General features: G+C 45.9%; 1 protein-coding gene across 1 annotated transcript; it reads left to right on the forward strand.

The window, feature by feature from the left end:
- The first annotated feature begins 1,312 nt into the window (after positions 1-1,312).
- DPEP3 (dipeptidase 3) lies at positions 1,313-6,016 on the forward strand. Its single transcript, XM_036275373.1, has 10 exons — positions 1,313-1,616; positions 1,957-2,083; positions 2,566-2,695; positions 2,785-2,926; positions 3,176-3,245; positions 3,342-3,518; positions 3,823-3,907; positions 4,431-4,506; positions 4,980-5,115; positions 5,774-6,016. Exons 1-10 carry the CDS (start codon positions 1,354-1,356, stop codon positions 6,014-6,016), a joined length of 1,449 nt encoding a protein of 482 aa, XP_036131266.1. The 5' UTR covers positions 1,313-1,353.
- Positions 6,017-17,054: the final 11,038 nt, after the last annotated feature.

Below are 17,054 nucleotides of genomic sequence, written 5' to 3' on the forward strand. Positions count from 1 at the left end.
CCAACCTAGGATGCCCTCTTCTCTCCCCTGTACTGATCCAGGCCCCATCTTTTCAAGGCTCAGCTATTGCTCTGGTGCCTCCACTAATGTCTTACCACTCTGCCCAGCTCTCACTAGTACTACCCTCAGCCAGGATAACTGTATTACAGAAAAAGGAGAATACATAAATTGACCAGGAGTTGGTAACCGCCTTTCCAAGATAACTACTATTAACTAATATTTAGTATGTATATTCCTCTAGTCTTTTTTGTGCATATATTAACCTATATATAGAAGCAAATTTCAATATTAGATTCTAAGACAAAATGGTCTCCCATAAATATTGTTTGTTTGTTTTTCTTTATTGATGTTAGAGAGAGAGAGGAGGGGAAAAGGAGAGATACAAACATCAATGAGCCCTGGCCGGTTTGGCGCAGCAGTTAGAGCGTCGGCCTTTGGACCAAAGAGCCCCAGGTTCAGATCCTGCTAAGGGCACATACCTTGGTTACGGTTTGTCCCTGACCCCAGTTGGGCTTGTGCGGGTGGCAACCAGTCGATGTGTCTCTCACATTGATGTTTCTTTCTCTCTCTCTCTCTTCCTCCAACTTTGTCTGAAGATAAATGTAAAAAAAATATCCTCGGGTGAGGGTTAAAAAAAAAAAAAGAAAGAAACATCGATGAGAGAGAACATGGATTGGCCTCCTCCTGCATGCCCCGCACTGGGGATCAGGCCTACAACCTGAGCATATGCCCTGACTGGGAATCGAACCAGTGACCTCTTGGTGCATGAGTCGATGCTCCACCACTGAGCAACAGCTGCCGGGCTAAATATTGTTCTTAAATCTCATTTGTATTACATATATAGGGAATCTTTTTTCTGTCAGTCAAAACAGACAGATTTAATTCATTATTCTGAGTGGGGACTCAGAATTTAATGGAATAGTTGACCTGTTGGAGGGTGAGGCACATCCCTGCAATTAAACCCCACATAGACCTGCGACTTGTCTGACTAGGGGTGAAATTAAGAACATTCCTGGGACCCTCCCTGTTCCACCACTGGTCCACGCTCTTTGTCCGTCGTTTCCTGCCAGAAGCCCAGGCAGAAGGATCCTGGGTGGAGGGAGCCCGAGGCAGAGGCCTGCCTGCTCCACGGGGGTGTTCACCCAGTTGGCGGCGTGAGAGCTGTGCCGCCCCCTGGCGGCCTCTCTGTGTAACAGTGTTACCGATCCCTGGGCGTCTTCCCAGCATCTTGACTCGCCTCGCGAGGCCGCGCCACTGGGTCACCTAAATCGACGGTTGGGACCCCATTGTCGCTCTCTGCCTCTCTCAGGTTCTGGAGACCAGCCCCTCTCTGCCTGTATAGACCTGTTCAGCATGTGGACCGCAGGCCTCGAGTGTCCTTGTGTGCTCGGCCGAAGGCCTCTGCTGCGTCTGCTGCTCCTGTTGTTGCTGCTACAGCCCGTTACCAGCGCCCAGACCATGACGGACGTCCCCAGCTCCCCGACAGTCCTGGGAACTACCAGCGCTACCACCATGCCTAGCGTCCTGAGTGCCCCAACCACACCAGACACCCCCAGAGACTGGAGACTGCGGGAGCACGTACAGGCCTTGATGCGGGACTCGCCGCTGGTAGATGGGTGTGTAGATGCGGTGTGTGGGGGCCGGTGGGAGCCGGTGGCGGCTGAACTCTTCCCTAGGCAGTGGAGGGGGTCCGGAGCATGCAGGGCTAGTGAGGAGGCGCCCTCACACCTACCCTGAATACACTCTGTAAACCATCATTCATGGGCCCCCTTCTCCCCATTATCCTGTTTCTGCTGAACCCCCGCCCCACACTGCCAAGCTGAGCCTACAGAGGTCTCCATATTGTCTGTGTGAGGTGGGAAGGTGGTGTGGGACAGGACAGGCCCAGGCATGTTGACATATCCTGCCTGACCTGAAGGCCATGTCCCCACTCTAACCTTGTCTTCACACCCCCAGCCACAATCATCTGCCCCTGCTCCTGAGACAGCTTTTCCAGAACAGGCTGCAAGATGTTAACCTGCACAACTTCAGTCATGGCCAGACCAGCCTGGATAAGCTTATGGATGGCCTTGTGGGTGCCCAGGTATCACAGGGACACACAGGGTGCCACAACATGGCTGCTGGGGCATGTGGAGGCCACAGAAACCTGGGTAGGCAGTCCTCTGGGTGACTAGTATCATAGGACACATGATATGTCATGTGGCTGCTGGGGAGTGTGGGGACATTGAAGGCCTAGATAGGCTGGCCACATGGGTTCCTAGGTTCTGTGGAGACACACAGAAAGTAACCAGAAAATCCCTGGTGATTGTGGGAGGTGCTGGGACCACAAAGGACATGGTCGATTGGCTTTGGGGCATTTACATAGCACATGGACAAACAGCAGGCAATGATGATGTATCATGAGTCCACAGTTTGGGTGCTGGCAGCAAACCGAAAAGTTATCAAGGTGCCATGGGGTCATGCAGTGCCTCACTTGGGCCACTGACCCAATGAGTACCTTGGGGACTGAGAAGGAATGTCAGGCCAAGGTTTGGTCTCATTCTGGACCCCTGGGCCTACTCCCAGTTCTGGGCAGCCCATGCCCCTTGCCAGAGTCAGGACCAGGATGCTGTGCGCCTCATGCTGGAACAGATTGACCTCATTCGTCGCATGTGTGCTTCCTACACTGAATTGGAGCTTGTGACCTCAGCTAAAGGTGGGCTGTTGAATGGGGAGATAGTCAGGGGCTTACTTTGGTGCTTCTGGCCCTGGTCCATGACCACTTGATTCTCCACCTTCTTCTAGCTCTGAACAGCACTCAAAAGCTGGCCTGTCTCATTGGCGTGGAGGGTGGTCACTCACTGGACAGCAGCCTCTCTATACTGCGTAGTTTCTATCTTCTGGGAGTGCGCTACCTGACACTCACCTTCACCTGCAGCACACCCTGGTGAGTATAGTGGAATAATAGATGACATGGTAGGGAAACTGCCAGAGAACTGAGGACAGAAGTGTCCAGAGAGGGAGGCTGGATTGCCAGCAGTTCCCTCCCTCTCCCAGATAACAGCTGGTCTAAGTCTTTACCCTGTTCTGGAGGTGGGATGGATGAACAAACAGAAGGATTGCAGAGTCCTCAGGCTCTGATGGGCAAGGTGTGACCTACTAGATTGCTCCCCCCAATACCTCGGCTGTTCTGCAGGGCAGAGAGTTCCACCAAGTTTAAAGATCACGTCTACAGCAACATCAGTGGGTTAACTAGCTTCGGTGAGGTGAGGCTCCTGTTCCCTACCCTAACCCACATGTTCCCTACAGGTATGTGCATCCCTGATACACGCACCCCAAAATAAAAAAAATTGTCCCTGCAGAAGGTGGTAGGGGAAATGAACCGCCTGGGCATGATGGTGGACTTGTCCCATGCATCAGACACCTTGGTGCAACAAGTGCTAAAGGTATCGAGGGCTCCTGTGATCTTCTCCCACTCAGCTGCCAGGGCTGTGTGCGACAGTTTGCTGAATGTTCCAGATGACATCCTGCAACTTCTTGTGAGTGGCTACCACAGCCCTCAAACCCAGGGCTAAGCATGCTTCATACAAAGATTTTTGACCCTGAACAAAGCTACAAGCCCAGGCCTCACTTTTGGACCCAAGGCTGGTTAACTGTCCCGATCTCTGAAACTCAAGTCCAAATCAATTCCACCCAGGGACCCAGAAACCCAGAGAAGGTGAAGTGTCTTCCAATCCCTGAAGCCAGGACTAAGCACTGTCCTACCAGAGCCCTCCAGGGTACGGGAGGCAGGCCATCAGGCCAGAATAGCCAAGCTGAGAATCCATTTGTTTATCCTTGTAGAAAAAGAATGGTGGCATTGTGATGGTGACGCTATCCATGGGGGTTTTACAGTGCAACCTGTTTGCTAATGTGTCCACCGTGGCAGGTGAGCCCCACCTCCACTCCTTGTACAGTTCTAGCTTGGGCCTGTGGCTACCGGGACAGTTCCAGTGGTCTAGCACACCTGCTGAGCAATGGGCAGACCTCCCAACAACCCAGGGGAATAAATACAGCTCTTCACTGCCACCCAGATTTGGGCCCACAGTCAATGCTGATGGGTCTGGGCAGGCATTTGCTTCTGCCTCTGAGTCTCACTTTTACTCCCACATCTCTGGACAGGACAGGCAGGCAGAACCCCAACCAAGCTCTCAAGGAACCCAGAGGCAGAGTGGTTCGTGGGCAGGAAAAGGCCCAAAGGGGTGGCTCTGAGATTCACTCTAGGTCCAATGTCCAGCCTGTGGCTACTTAAGAACTCAGAACTGGCCAGGAGCTCTGTGGAGTAAGCTTCCATGGCCTAGAATACTGTGGGCTAGGGAATCGGCCAAGGCTGAGCTTCACCAGACCAGGGCTGGTTCAGGGGTCTTTCTAACTCCAGCCCAGTGCTGCCCTCCCTAACTTCCACCCTCTAGATCATTTTGACCACATCAGGGCAGTCATTGGATCTGAGTTCATCGGAATTGGTGGAAATTATGATGGATCTGGCCGGTGAGTGTTTCCCTGAGGATTTTCTTGGGCTGGGGTATAGCAAGGAGTTATAGTTCCCCACCCTGTGGTCCTCCTATCTTTCAAGCTTCAACCACAAACTCTTGTTTTCCAGCCAATTTGACATTTCCTCACTCCAAGGGCCTGTTTCCTGGGTTCTCCCTGTCACTTCAGTGGCCCACTGGACCCACTGCCACTCCAGATCACCACCTTCATTAAGTACTCCCCTTCCCTAGCCAGAGCTCATCTGCCCTGCACAAACTCCTCTCCCAACCCAGCAAATCTTTGTGGGCTGATCATCTGTTCAGTAGGTAGATGCTGCAGAAGCCCAGTCCTCAAGGAGTTTCCAAAGTTGCATTCAGTAGCCCAAAGAACATGGCCTTCAATTTCCCATATGTGACTAGGGGCTGTTGGGACAGTGGCCCTAGACCAGGATCAGGGTTGAGGTCCCACAGCTGTCTGGCTGGTGTCTACAGTTTCCCTCAGGAGCTGGACAATGTATCCACATACCCGGTTCTGATAGAAGAGTTACTGAGGCGGGGCTGGAGTGAAGAAGAGCTTCAGGGTGTCCTTCGTGGAAATCTGCTACGCGTCTTCAGACATGTGGAACAGGTATTATGCTGGGCTGGTCAAAAGGATGGTTCAGCCCTGGCTGGCTTGACTCAGAGGTTACAGCGTCTGTCCACAGACCAATGAGTCACGGGTTTTGTTCCAGTAAAGGTCATGTACCTCGCCCTGGCCGGTTTGGCTCAGCGGTTAGAGCGTCGGCCTGCAGTCCAGAGATACCTGGGTTTGGTTCCTGCTAAGGGCGCATACCTCGGTTGCAGTTTGTCCCCGGCCCTGGTTGGTCGTGTGGGTGGCAGCCACTCAATGTGTCCCTTTCATGTCGATGTTTCTCTCTCTCTCTCTCTCTCTCTCTCTCCCTCCCACTCTATCTGAACAAAAAATGGAAAAAAATGTCCTCGGGTGAGGATAACAAAAAAAAAAGGTCACGTACCTCGGTTGCGATTCGTCCTGGCCCTGGTCCTGTGGGAAGCAACCCGTCAATGTGTCTCTCTCACATCTCTCTCTCTCTCTCTCTTGCTCTCTCTCTCCCTCTCGCTCCCTCCCTCCCATCTTCCTTCCCTCCCATCTTCCCTCCCTCCCACTCTATCTGAAGATAAATGGAAAAATATCCTTGGGTGAGGATTAAAAAAGAAAAGGATGATTCAGTGGTTTGCAAGTGAGGGGTACACTGGGGGAGCCACTGACTGCTGACTTCCACCCCCAGGTGAGAGATGAAAACAGTGGTCAGAATCCTGCAGAGGATGAGTTTCCAGACAGGCAGGTGGGCAGATCCTGCCACTCCCACCTCTTGTCTCAGCCTCAGCGTGAACACCTGGCCACACACCTGGATGGGACCAATTGGCCAAGCAATCATATTCTCCAGAGTCCCTCAAAAACCTCCCCATACCTTGTTCTAGGCTTCATGGCTACTGCCACCTTCTCAATCCTCACCCTGTGGCTCTGGTGACCTAATCAGTTCCCCAGAGGTCACCTTAGCAAAGTCTCACAAAGTCCACCTCCTAGTCATCCAGGCACAAGCATATGCTAAGAATAAACATTTTGGGCATGGAATCTGGTATGAGTGTCCTTCCTCTTTCACATAGGATGGACTGAGGGGTGGAATCCAGGAGGCTCTTAGCTGATGAGGGGGTCTTGTGGTTTAGCTCCAGCTGCTCAAGGTGAGTGGTTCCCATTGGCCTTCAGCTTTGTCTCATCTCAGGAAGGCAGAGACATCCTATATTCTATGCTAAAAGCCCATAGAAGTCCTGGCTGATTTGCTTCAGCAGTTAGAGCATTAACCTATGGACTAGAGGGTCTTGGGTTCAATTCCCGACCAAGGGTACATCCTGGATGGGTGGGATGCAACCAATCAATGTGTCTCTCTCATATCAATGTTTCTCTCCCTCCCTCCCATTCTATCTAAAAATCAATGGATCCTGGCTGGTGTGACTCAGTGGTTGAGCGTCAACCCATGCACCAGGAGATCACTGGTTCAATTCCCAGTCAGGGCACATGCCCAGGTTGTAGGCCCGATCCCCAGTAGGGGGCATGCAGGAGGCTTTGATGTTCTCTCGCATCAATGTTTCTATCTCACTCTTCCTCTCCCTTCCTCACTCTCTAAAATCAATAAAGACAAAATATTTTTTAAAAATAAAGATCAGTGGAAAAATATTCTCACATGAGGATTAGCACCAAAAAAAACAACAAAAAGCCCACAGAATACAAAGGAATGGAGTTCAGAGTTGACCCCCATCATGGAGTGTGACAGCAGGTGCATTCCAATCTCTTCGAAAACTTTAATTTTGTTTTTCCAAGAAGCTGATGCCATTTATAGAATAAATAATAACTTGTTTGGAAATAATGAAAGAAAGTATGTAAAGATTTTAGATTTTTCAGATAAGGTCCTCTGATTTTGTTGTTGTTGTTGTTGTTAAACTAATTTTTTAGTGGAAAGGGAAAAATCAAGTCTTAAAAGGAATAAAAAAACCTTAAAAAGAAAAAATAGGAAACTAGTGCCAACTGCTTGGCTTACTACAGGCCCTCTATCTTTGGCCACTTTCCTCTCCCAATCCAAAAGGGTAGGCCAGAGCCAGATCTAAGCTCCTTCCATGGGAACTTGAAATTGGGAGAAAGAGAGTCTATTGTGTCACCTCTGTTATAAATCATGTCCACATATGTGTGGGTCTATTTTCAAATTCTGTTCCATTTATTGGGATTATTTGTTTATCATAGTATTAATACCACAATGTTTCAATTACAGCAACTTTAAAATGAGTCTTGATATCTGGTAGAATGAGTCTTCCCAAATTAAGAGTATTATATAAGTCAGTGTTTGATCAAATAAGTAGATCCACTATGAATAATATAAAATGAGAGCTACTGGCCGGTGTGGCTCAGTGGTTGAGCGTTGACCCATACACCAAGAGGTCACTGGTTCGATTCCCAGTCAGAGCACATGCCCAGGTTTCAGGCTTGATCCCCAGTGGGGGATGTGCAAGAGGCAGCCAATTGATGTTTCTCTCTCATCGATGTTTCTATTTCTCTCTCCCTCTTTCTTCCACTCTCTCTAAAAAAAATCAATAAAAATATATTTTAAAAAATAATAATATAAAATGAGAAATTTATGATAGGGATTAGACCAATGGTAAAATCTATGCTGTTTGTTACCTGTGCATCTAGGGTCCTTAAGTCTGTTTAGGCATACCCAGCCAGTAGTTAGGAAGGAGAGATGGATGTGAGGTGAGAACAAGGATAAACTCATAAAGGCTAACTGAGACAACTGGATATCCATTTGGGAGGGGGAAAAAGAATATTGATCCCTAGCTCACTCTACACAGAAAACAACATACAAAATTAAATTGAATTGAATATGTTATTGATCCAAATGCAAAAGGCAAAAGAAATAATAAAACTCCTAGAAGGTAGGGTAGGAAAATATATTTGTGACCTCAACATAGGGACACTGGACATAAAAAACATTAACAACAAAAGACAACATTTATAAGTTAAATTACATTAAAATTAATAACTTATGCTTATCATAATTTACCTCTAAATTTAATGGAAAAGTGAGCCACAGAGTGGGAGAAATTTTTAACACATACACTTGACAAAAGGTTTGTACTCAGACACAACCTAATATAAAAGTGGGCAAGAGCCCAGCCCCTGTGGCTTAGTGGATTGAGCATTGTCCCATCGACGGAGGGGTCCCAGTTCCATTCCTGGTCGGGGCACTTGTCCAGGTTGTGGGCTCGATCCCTGATGGAAGACTGGGGGACCCGCAGGAAGTGGCTGGTAGATAGTTCTCTCATACATCAATGTTTCTATCTCTTTCTCCCTCTCCCTTCCTCTCGCTCTAAAAAATAAAATAAAAATCAATAAAAACATTTTTTTAAGTGGACAATACATTTGAATAGAAGCTTTACAAGAAAGGATATACAAATAGCCAATAAGAATATGAGAAGAGCCATGGCCAGTTTGGCTCAGCACTTGGAGCTCATCAAAATGCAAAAGGTTCAAGACAAAGAGAGAATCTTAAAAGGAGCGAGAGAAAAGCAGTTAGTTACCTACAAGGGCATTCCCATAAGACTATCAGCTGATTTCTCAAAAGAAAGTTTGCAGGCCAGAAGGGAGTGGCAAGAAATATTCACAGTGATGAAAAGCAAGAACCTACAACCAAGATTACTCTATCCTGCAAAGCTGTCATTTAGAATAGATGGCCATATAAAGAGTTTCCCAGACAAGAAAAAGTTAAAGTAGTTCATCACCACCAAACCGTTATTATATGAAATGTTGAAGGGTCTTTTTGAAGAAAAAGATAAAATATATGAACAAACAAAATGGCAATGAAGCCCTGGCCGGTTTGACTCAGTGGTTGGGGCATCGGCCTGCGGTCCAGGGAGACCCGGGTTCGGTTCCTGCTAAGGGCACGTACCTGGGTTGCAGTTTGTCCCCGGCCCTGGTTGGTCGTGCGGGTGGCAGCCACTCAATGTGTCCCTTTCACGTCGATGTTTCTCTTTCTCTCTCTTCCTCTCTTCCTCCCACTCTATCTGAACAAAAAATGTCCTCGGGTGAGAATAAAAAAAAAGGCAATGAATACATATCTACCGACAATGGAATCTACAAACAAAATGAACAGGCAGAACAGAAACAGTCTCATAGATAACAGAGAACATTTTTTTGGTTGCCAGATGGAAGGGGGGTTGGAGGAATGGGTGAAAAAGGTGAAGGGATTAAGAAGTACAGATTGGTTGCTAGACTGACAACCTCAAAGGGAAGGGAGGTTTGGTGGGTGAGAAGAAATAAACCAAAGAACTTATATGCATATATGCATAACCAATGGACACAGAAAACAGTGTGGGAAAAGGCAGGAGGGGGGCAGGAGTGGGGAGGAGGAGGTCAATGGGGGAAAAATGAGGAACATCTGTAATACATTCAACAATAAAGATTAAAAAAAAAAAAGTTGAAGACAGCCCTAGCTGGTTTGGCTCAGTGGTTGGAGCATTGGCCTCTGGACCAGAGAGTCCCAGGTTCGGTTCCCGCTAGGGGCACATACTAAAAGAAAATAAATAAATGAAAAATAAAGTTGAGGGAAAATATCCAAGGACTTAGCTTTTTTCCCTAAAGACTCAGCACAAATGCCTGCACGAAATGACATGAATGAACAACTATGTTCAAAGAAGCACTATTTTAATAATTCCAAACTGAAAATAACCCAACAATAGTGAAACTAACTCTGCTATATTAATTCCATGGACTAGCAAATAGCAATGAAAAAGAACAAACTACAGCCTTGGCAGGTTTTCTGAGTGGTTAGAGCGTCGGCCTGAGGACCTGAGAGTCCTGGGTTCGGTTCCTGCTTGTGGCATGTATTTTGGTTGCAGTTTGTCCCCAGCCCCAGTTGGGGTTGTGTGGGTAGTGACCACTCGATGTGTCTCTCTCACATCTCTCTCTTTCTCTTTCTCTCTCTCTCTCTCTCTCTCTCTCTCTCTCTCTCTCTCTCCCTCCCTCCCTCTTACTCTATCTGAAGATAAATGGGAAAAAATGGAAAAATATCCTCAGGTGAGGGTAAAAAATAATTATAGCCCGGCTGGTCTGGCTCAGTACTTGAGCGTCAACCCATGCACTGAGAGGTCATTGGTTCGATTTCTGGTCAGGGCACATGCCCAGGTTGTGAGCCAAGTCTCCAGTGGGAGGCATGCAGGAGGCGGCCAATCAATGTTCTCTCATAGGTGTTTCTCTCTCCCTCTCTCTCTCTAAAATCAATAAAGAAAAAAATTATAAAAGTTCAAAAACAGGTAAAACTGATCTCTGCTTGTCGGGAGCGGGGGGGCAGGGAGGAGGGTGTCAATGGAGGAAAAAAGGAGGGATATCTGTAATACTTTCAACAATTAAGATAAATTTTTTCAAAACTTAGTGATTCAAAAAAATACCACAAATCTCTGCTGTTAAAGTCAGTTTAGGGTTATCCTTGGGGGAGGTAATGACTGGAAAGGGGACTTGAGGAAGGGCTTCTGGTTGCTGGTAAAGTGCTATATCTCGATCTGGGTGCTGGGAACATGGGTGTGCTCATTTTGTGAATGTTCAGCATACTCTTTACACCTATGGTATGTGAGCTTTTTTTTTTTTTTTTTCTTTATTGATTTTAGAGAGAGAGGAAGGGAGAGGGAGAGAGAGATAGAAACACTGATGAGAGAGAACATTGATTAGCACATGCCCCCTAGTAGGGATGGTGCCCACAACTTGGGCATCGAACCAGCAACATCTTGGTGCATGGGTCGACGCTCAACCACTGAGCCACACCGACCAGGCGTAAACTTTTCTATATGAATATTTTTCTTTGATAAAAGTTTGCCCCGGCCGGTTTGGCTCAGCGGTTAGAGCGTCAACCTGTGGTCCAGTGAGACCCAGGTTCGGTTCCCCCTAACTGCACGTACCTCAGTTGCAGTTTGTCCCCCGGCCCTGGTTGGGTCGTGTGGGTGGCAACCACCCAATGTGTCCCTTTCACATCGATGTTTCTCTCTCTCTCTCTCCCCCTCCTACTCTATCTGAACAAAATATTGAAAACGTCCTCGGGTGAGGACAAGAAGAAAAAAAGTTTAATAAATAAATAACAAAGCCCTGGCCGGTTTGGCTCAGCAGTTAGCGCGTCCGCCCTCGGACCAATGAATCATGGATTTGATTCTGATCAAGGGCATGAACCTTGGTTGCAGTATATCTCTGGCCCTGGTCAGGTCATGCGGGAGGCAACCAATCGATGTGTCTCTCTCACATGGATGTTTCTCTTTCTCCATCTCTCTCCCTCCTTCCCACTCCATCTGATGATAAATAGAAAAATATCCTCAGGTGAGGATTAAAAAAAAGAATAGCAGGAAAGGTTAAACTTAATATTCAGGATTGCATACTCAGGTTGTGCCTTTATATAAGAAACAAAGAGATTATCATCAATATTAGGTCATTTAGAGTGGCAAGTGGAGGAGGCATGAAGGAGCTTTTGGGGCCTGGCAATTTTCATACTTTAACTTGGGTGGTGGTTATTTAGATGTTTACTTTGTGATAATACATTGAGCTGTCAAATAGTGTGAATACCTGCCCTGGCCGGTTTGACTCAGCAGTTAGAGCATCAGCCCTCAGACCAGAGAGTCCCAGGTTTGCTTCCCACTAAGGGCACGTGCCTCAGTTGCAGTTCGTCCCCAGCCCCTGTTGGGGTTGTATGTGTGGCAACCATTTGAAACACTTTTGGTTTTTATTTTTATTTATTTATTAAATTACCACCAGAGGATATTTTTCTATTTATCTTCAGATAGAGTGGGGGGAGGGGAAAGAAAGAAAGAGAGAGAGAGAAACATCAATGTGAGAGAGACACATTGATTGCTTGCCTCCCACACCATCCCAACCAGGGCCGGGACCGAACTGCAAATGAGGTACGAGATACGTGCCCTTAATCAGAATTGAACCCACGATCTGTGGGACAATGCCCCAAACACTAAGCCAAATGCTGAAATGCTTTTAAATGTTAGTATTTACTGGCATTTTCCTCATAGTTCTAAATAATATAATATATAACTGCCAAGTCTTTAGTAATAAATTTCATGTATTATTTATTGAATCAGAAACTTGAAAATTGGGTATTTTTAGCTTTTATTCCTTTCTTTTTCTCCTACCATCATCTAAATATTCTAATTATTTGGTTAATTATATAATGGGTTTCTTTGTTTATTTTTAAATAACTTTAGTGATAGATAATTCATATACCATACAATTTACTCATTTAAACTGTACAGTTCAATGATTATTGTATATTACATTCGTTTGTATTTATTTATTTATTTATTTTTATCCTCACCCGAGGACATTTTTGCAATTATCTGAGACAGAGTGGGAGGGAGAGAGGGGGGAAGAGAGAGAGAGAAACATCATGTGAGAGAGACACATCGAGTGGTTGCCACCCACACAATCCCAACCAGGGCCAAGGACAAACTGCAACCGAGGTACATACCCTTAGCAGGAATCGAACCCAGGACTCTCTGGTCCACAGGCTGAGGCTCTAACCTCTGAGCCAAATTGGCCCTGGCTACATTAGTTTTTATCTGTCATAAAAATATATAACATAAATTTGCCATTTTAACCATTAAAATTTTTTTTAATTGATTTTTAGAGAGAGAGGAAGAGAGAAAGAAATAGACACATCAATGAGAGAGAATATCGATTGGCCACCTCCTGCATGCCCCCCACTAGGGATTGGGCCCACAACCTGGGCATGTGCCCTGACCGGGAATCAAACCAGTGACCTCTTGGTGCATGGGTCATCACTCGACCACTGAGCCACACCAACTGGGTGCCATTTTAACCTTTTAATTTTAATCCTCACTGAAGGACATTTTTGTATTCATCTTCAGATAGAGCAAGAGGGAGAGAGGGAGGAGAGAGAAAGAAACATTGACGTGAAAGAGACACATCAAGTGGTTGCCACCCACACGACCCCAACTGGGGCTGGGGACAAACTGTAACAGAGGTATGTGCCCTTACAGGAACCGAACCCAGGACTCTTTGGTCTATAGGTCGATACTCTAACCATTAGGCAAAACCGGCCAAGGCCACTTTAACCATTTTTAAGTGTACAAATCAGTGGTATTAATTTCATTCACAAATGTTGTGCAAACATCACCACTATTTCCAAAAATTTTTCATTACACCAAACAAAACCTATATTCATTAAGCATCACTCCTCATTTACCCCCAGTTCAGCCCTGATTACCTCTATTCTATTTTCAGTCTCTATGAATTTGTCTATTCCAGTGAATTTATATATGGGAAATTATACAACATTTGTCCTTTTGCTTCTGGCTTATTTCATTTAACATAATGTCTTCACGGTTAATCCACGTTGCAGCATATATCAGACTCCATTCCTTTTTATGGATGAATAATAGTCCCTGGTACTTAGAGATTACAGTTTGTTATCCATTTATTTGTTGATGGAAACTTGGGTTGCCTACACCTTTTAGCTATACAATGAACATTGGCATACAGGTATCTGTTTGAGTCCTTGTTTTCAATTCCTTTGGGTATATACTTAGGATGGAATTGCTGGATCATATGGTAATTCTAAGTTTAGCTTTTTGCAAAACCACCAAACTGTTTTCAATAGCAGCTGTACCATTTTAGATCCCCACCCAGCAATGTACAAGGGTTACAATTTCTCCACATCTTTCTCAGCACTTATCGTCAATTATTTTTTATTAAAAATTTTTATTCTTGCTCTGGCCGGTTTGGCTCAGCAGTTAGAGTGTCAGCCTGCGGTCCAGAGAGACCCAGGTTCGGTTCCCGCTAAGGGCATGTACCTTGGTTGCGGTTTGTCCCCGGCCCTGGTTGGTCGTGCGGGTGGCAGCCACTCGATGTGTCCCTTTCACATCGATGTGTCTCTCTCTCTCTTCCTCTCTCTCCCTCCCACTCTATCTGAACAAAAAATGGAAAAATGTCCTCAGGTGAGGATAAAAAAAAATTATTCTTTATTGATTTTAGAGAGAGAGGAAGGGAGAAGGAGAGAGAGAGAAATATCAATGAGAGAGAACATCGATTGGCTGCCTCCTGCATGCCCCCACTGGGGATTAGGCCCACAACCTGGGCATGTGCCCTGACCAGGAATCAAACCAGCAACTTCTTGGTGCATGGGTTGATGCTCAACCACTGAGCCACACCGGCCGGGCTTATCTTCAAATTTTTAAAATATGTTTTCATTGATTTTTTTAGAGAGAGAGAGGAAAGGAGAAAGAGATAGAAACATCAGTTGGCCACCCCCTGCATGACCCCCACTGGGGATTAGGCCCACAACCCGGGCATGTGCTCTAACCAGGTATTGAACCGGTACCTCTCAGTCCATAGGAGTACGCTCCATCCACTGAGCCACGCGGGCCGGGCCCTCTGCCCATTTTTTAATTGGGTTGTTTGTCTTCCTTTTGTTGAGTTGTAAGAGTATTTTATTTATTATTATTATTATTTTATTCCTCACCTGAGGATACTTTTCTATTTATCATCAGATAGAGTGGGAGGGAGGAAGAGAGAGAGAGAAAGAGACAGAAACATTGATGTGATAGAGCCACATCCACTGGTTGCCTCCGGCAGTACCCTACAAGGGCTGGGGATGAACCGCAACCGAGGTCGTGCCCCTAGCCGGAATCGAACCCGCAACTCATTGGTCCGCAGGCTGACACTCTAATTACTGAGCCAAACCGGTCAGGACATAAGAGTACTTTACATATTTTGGAAATTAACCCCTTATCTGATGTGTCATTGGCAAATATGTTCTCCCATGCAGTTGGTTCCCTTTTCATTTTGATGCTGGTTTCTTTTGCTCTGCAGAGCTTTTTAGTTTGATGTAGTCCCATTTATTAATTTTTTCCTTTGTTTCTCTTGCCCTAGGTGATGTATCAGTGAAAATTCTGCTACATATGATGTCTGAGATTTTGCTGCCTACCTTTTCTTCTAGGATTTTTATGATTTCACAAATTACATTTAAATATTTTATCCATTTTGAGCGTATTCTTGTGTATGGTGTAAGTTGGTGGTCTAGTTTCATTTTTTTGCTTGTATCTGTCTCATTTTCCTAACACCTTTTATTGAAAAAACTGTTTTTATTCCATTGTATGTTCTTGCCTCCTTTGTCAAATATTAATTGAGCATAATGTCTTGGGTTGATTTCTGGGTTCTCTGTTCTATTCCATTTATCTATATACCTATTCTTGTGCCAGTACCAGGCTGTTTTGATTATAGTGGCTTTTTTTAATCCTCACTCGAGGACATTTTTCCATTTTTTGTTCAGATAGAGAGGGAGGGAGGGGGAGAGAGAGAGGGAGAGGAACATCCATGTGAAAGGGACACATTGAGTGGCTACCACCCACACAACCCAACCAGGGCTGGGGACAAACTGCAACCAAGGTGCATGCCCTTGGCCGGAACCAAACCCAGATCTCTCTGGACTGCAGGCCAACGCTCTAACCGCTGAGCGAAACAGGCCAGGGCTGATTACAGTGGCTTTGTAGTATAACCTGGTATTCAGAATTGTGATCCCTCCAACTTTGCTCTTTTTTTTCAAGATTGCTGTGGCTATTTGGGGTCTTTCTTGATTCCATATAAACTTTTGGAGTATTTATTCTATCTGTGAAATATGCCATTGGTATTTTAATAGGCATTGCATTGAATCTATAGATTGCTTTGGGTAGTATGGACATTTTAATGATGTTGGTTCTTCCAATACATGAACATGGTATATGCTTCTACTTTTTTATTTTTTCCTCTATTTCTTTTTTCAGTGTCCTGTAGTTTTGTGAGAACAGGTCTTTTACTTCCTTGGTTAAGTTTATTCCTAGGTATCTTGATTTTTTTGTTGCAATGACAAATGGGATTATTTTAATCTTGAATTGTTGATCAGGTGTTCTAATAATCTTCCTTTTAGATGTTTTGTTTTTTGTTGTTGTTGTTGTTTTTAATGTCTTTGCTTCTCAAATGTCTCTTTCTTTTTGCCCGTGAGTATCCTGATGGTGCAGACTACTTGGTCAGTCAATGAATGTTATGGCAGAAGTTGTATCCTAGCCATAGAGTTCCCCAGAGCTAAAGTTGTCAGTTGGGCTTTAGTGATTTATCTCTCCCACACAGCATCTGACCCCACCCTTGAGGAGAGAGAGAGACCATGTTTGGTGGCAGCATGGGAGCAGTGTGAATACTGCTGAGAACACGTGTCTGGCCAAATTACAAACCCCAGACACTCTTCTCTTTTTAAAGGCTTGCACTGCACCCTGGCATGCACCCTAGGGCTAGGAACTGAGGATACCAAAGTGACAAGACTGAAAGGGTCCTACCCTTGTGAAATCCACAATCTAGTGGGCACGAAAAACATTTATCAAAGATTCCCGCAATGCACTTCTTCCTGCAGTGGGTACTAGAAGGGAAAGTGCCCCAAAGGAATACAATCCAGGGAGGGTGAGGTGGGGTGTCAGGATCTGTGTCAGAGAAGTCTTCCGGGGAGGAGAGGTGCTCCAGGCTGAGAAATACTCCATATGGAGGAGTTTGGTAAGTGAGGGTAGGGGCAGAGGGTTGAAAGGCATTCTGTCAGAGTGAACAGCAGGTGATTTGCAGAAACTCCCTGAGTTTGAGGAAGTGAAAGAGGCCACAAGGGCTGAGGCTGGGAAGGAGGATGGGATTAGGTGCAACTGGAGACAATGGAGGAGCCAGATGGAGCAGGGTCGGGTGGGCCAAGAGAAGAGCTTGGACTTTCTCTTCAGAAGAGGTGGCTCTACCATGAGCAGGGGGAGAGAGAATGAAATCCATCTGGAAGTCTGCTACTATGGGCAGCTGAAGGCAGCATGAGGGGCAGGAAGTCAGGTGGACAGGCCCTAGCTGGGATGGCTGTGGGTTAGGGGTCAGAATGGTGTAGAGGTCTTCCTGCAAGGCCCAGGGACTCTTATTCCTGATTTTGCCCTAGAGATGGAAGCAGTCAGAGGGCGCTG

The sequence above is a fragment of the Molossus molossus genome, unplaced genomic scaffold, assembly GCF_014108415.1.
Source record: "Molossus molossus isolate mMolMol1 unplaced genomic scaffold, mMolMol1.p scaffold_m16_p_21, whole genome shotgun sequence".
Taxonomy (NCBI): domain Eukaryota; kingdom Metazoa; phylum Chordata; class Mammalia; order Chiroptera; family Molossidae; genus Molossus; species Molossus molossus.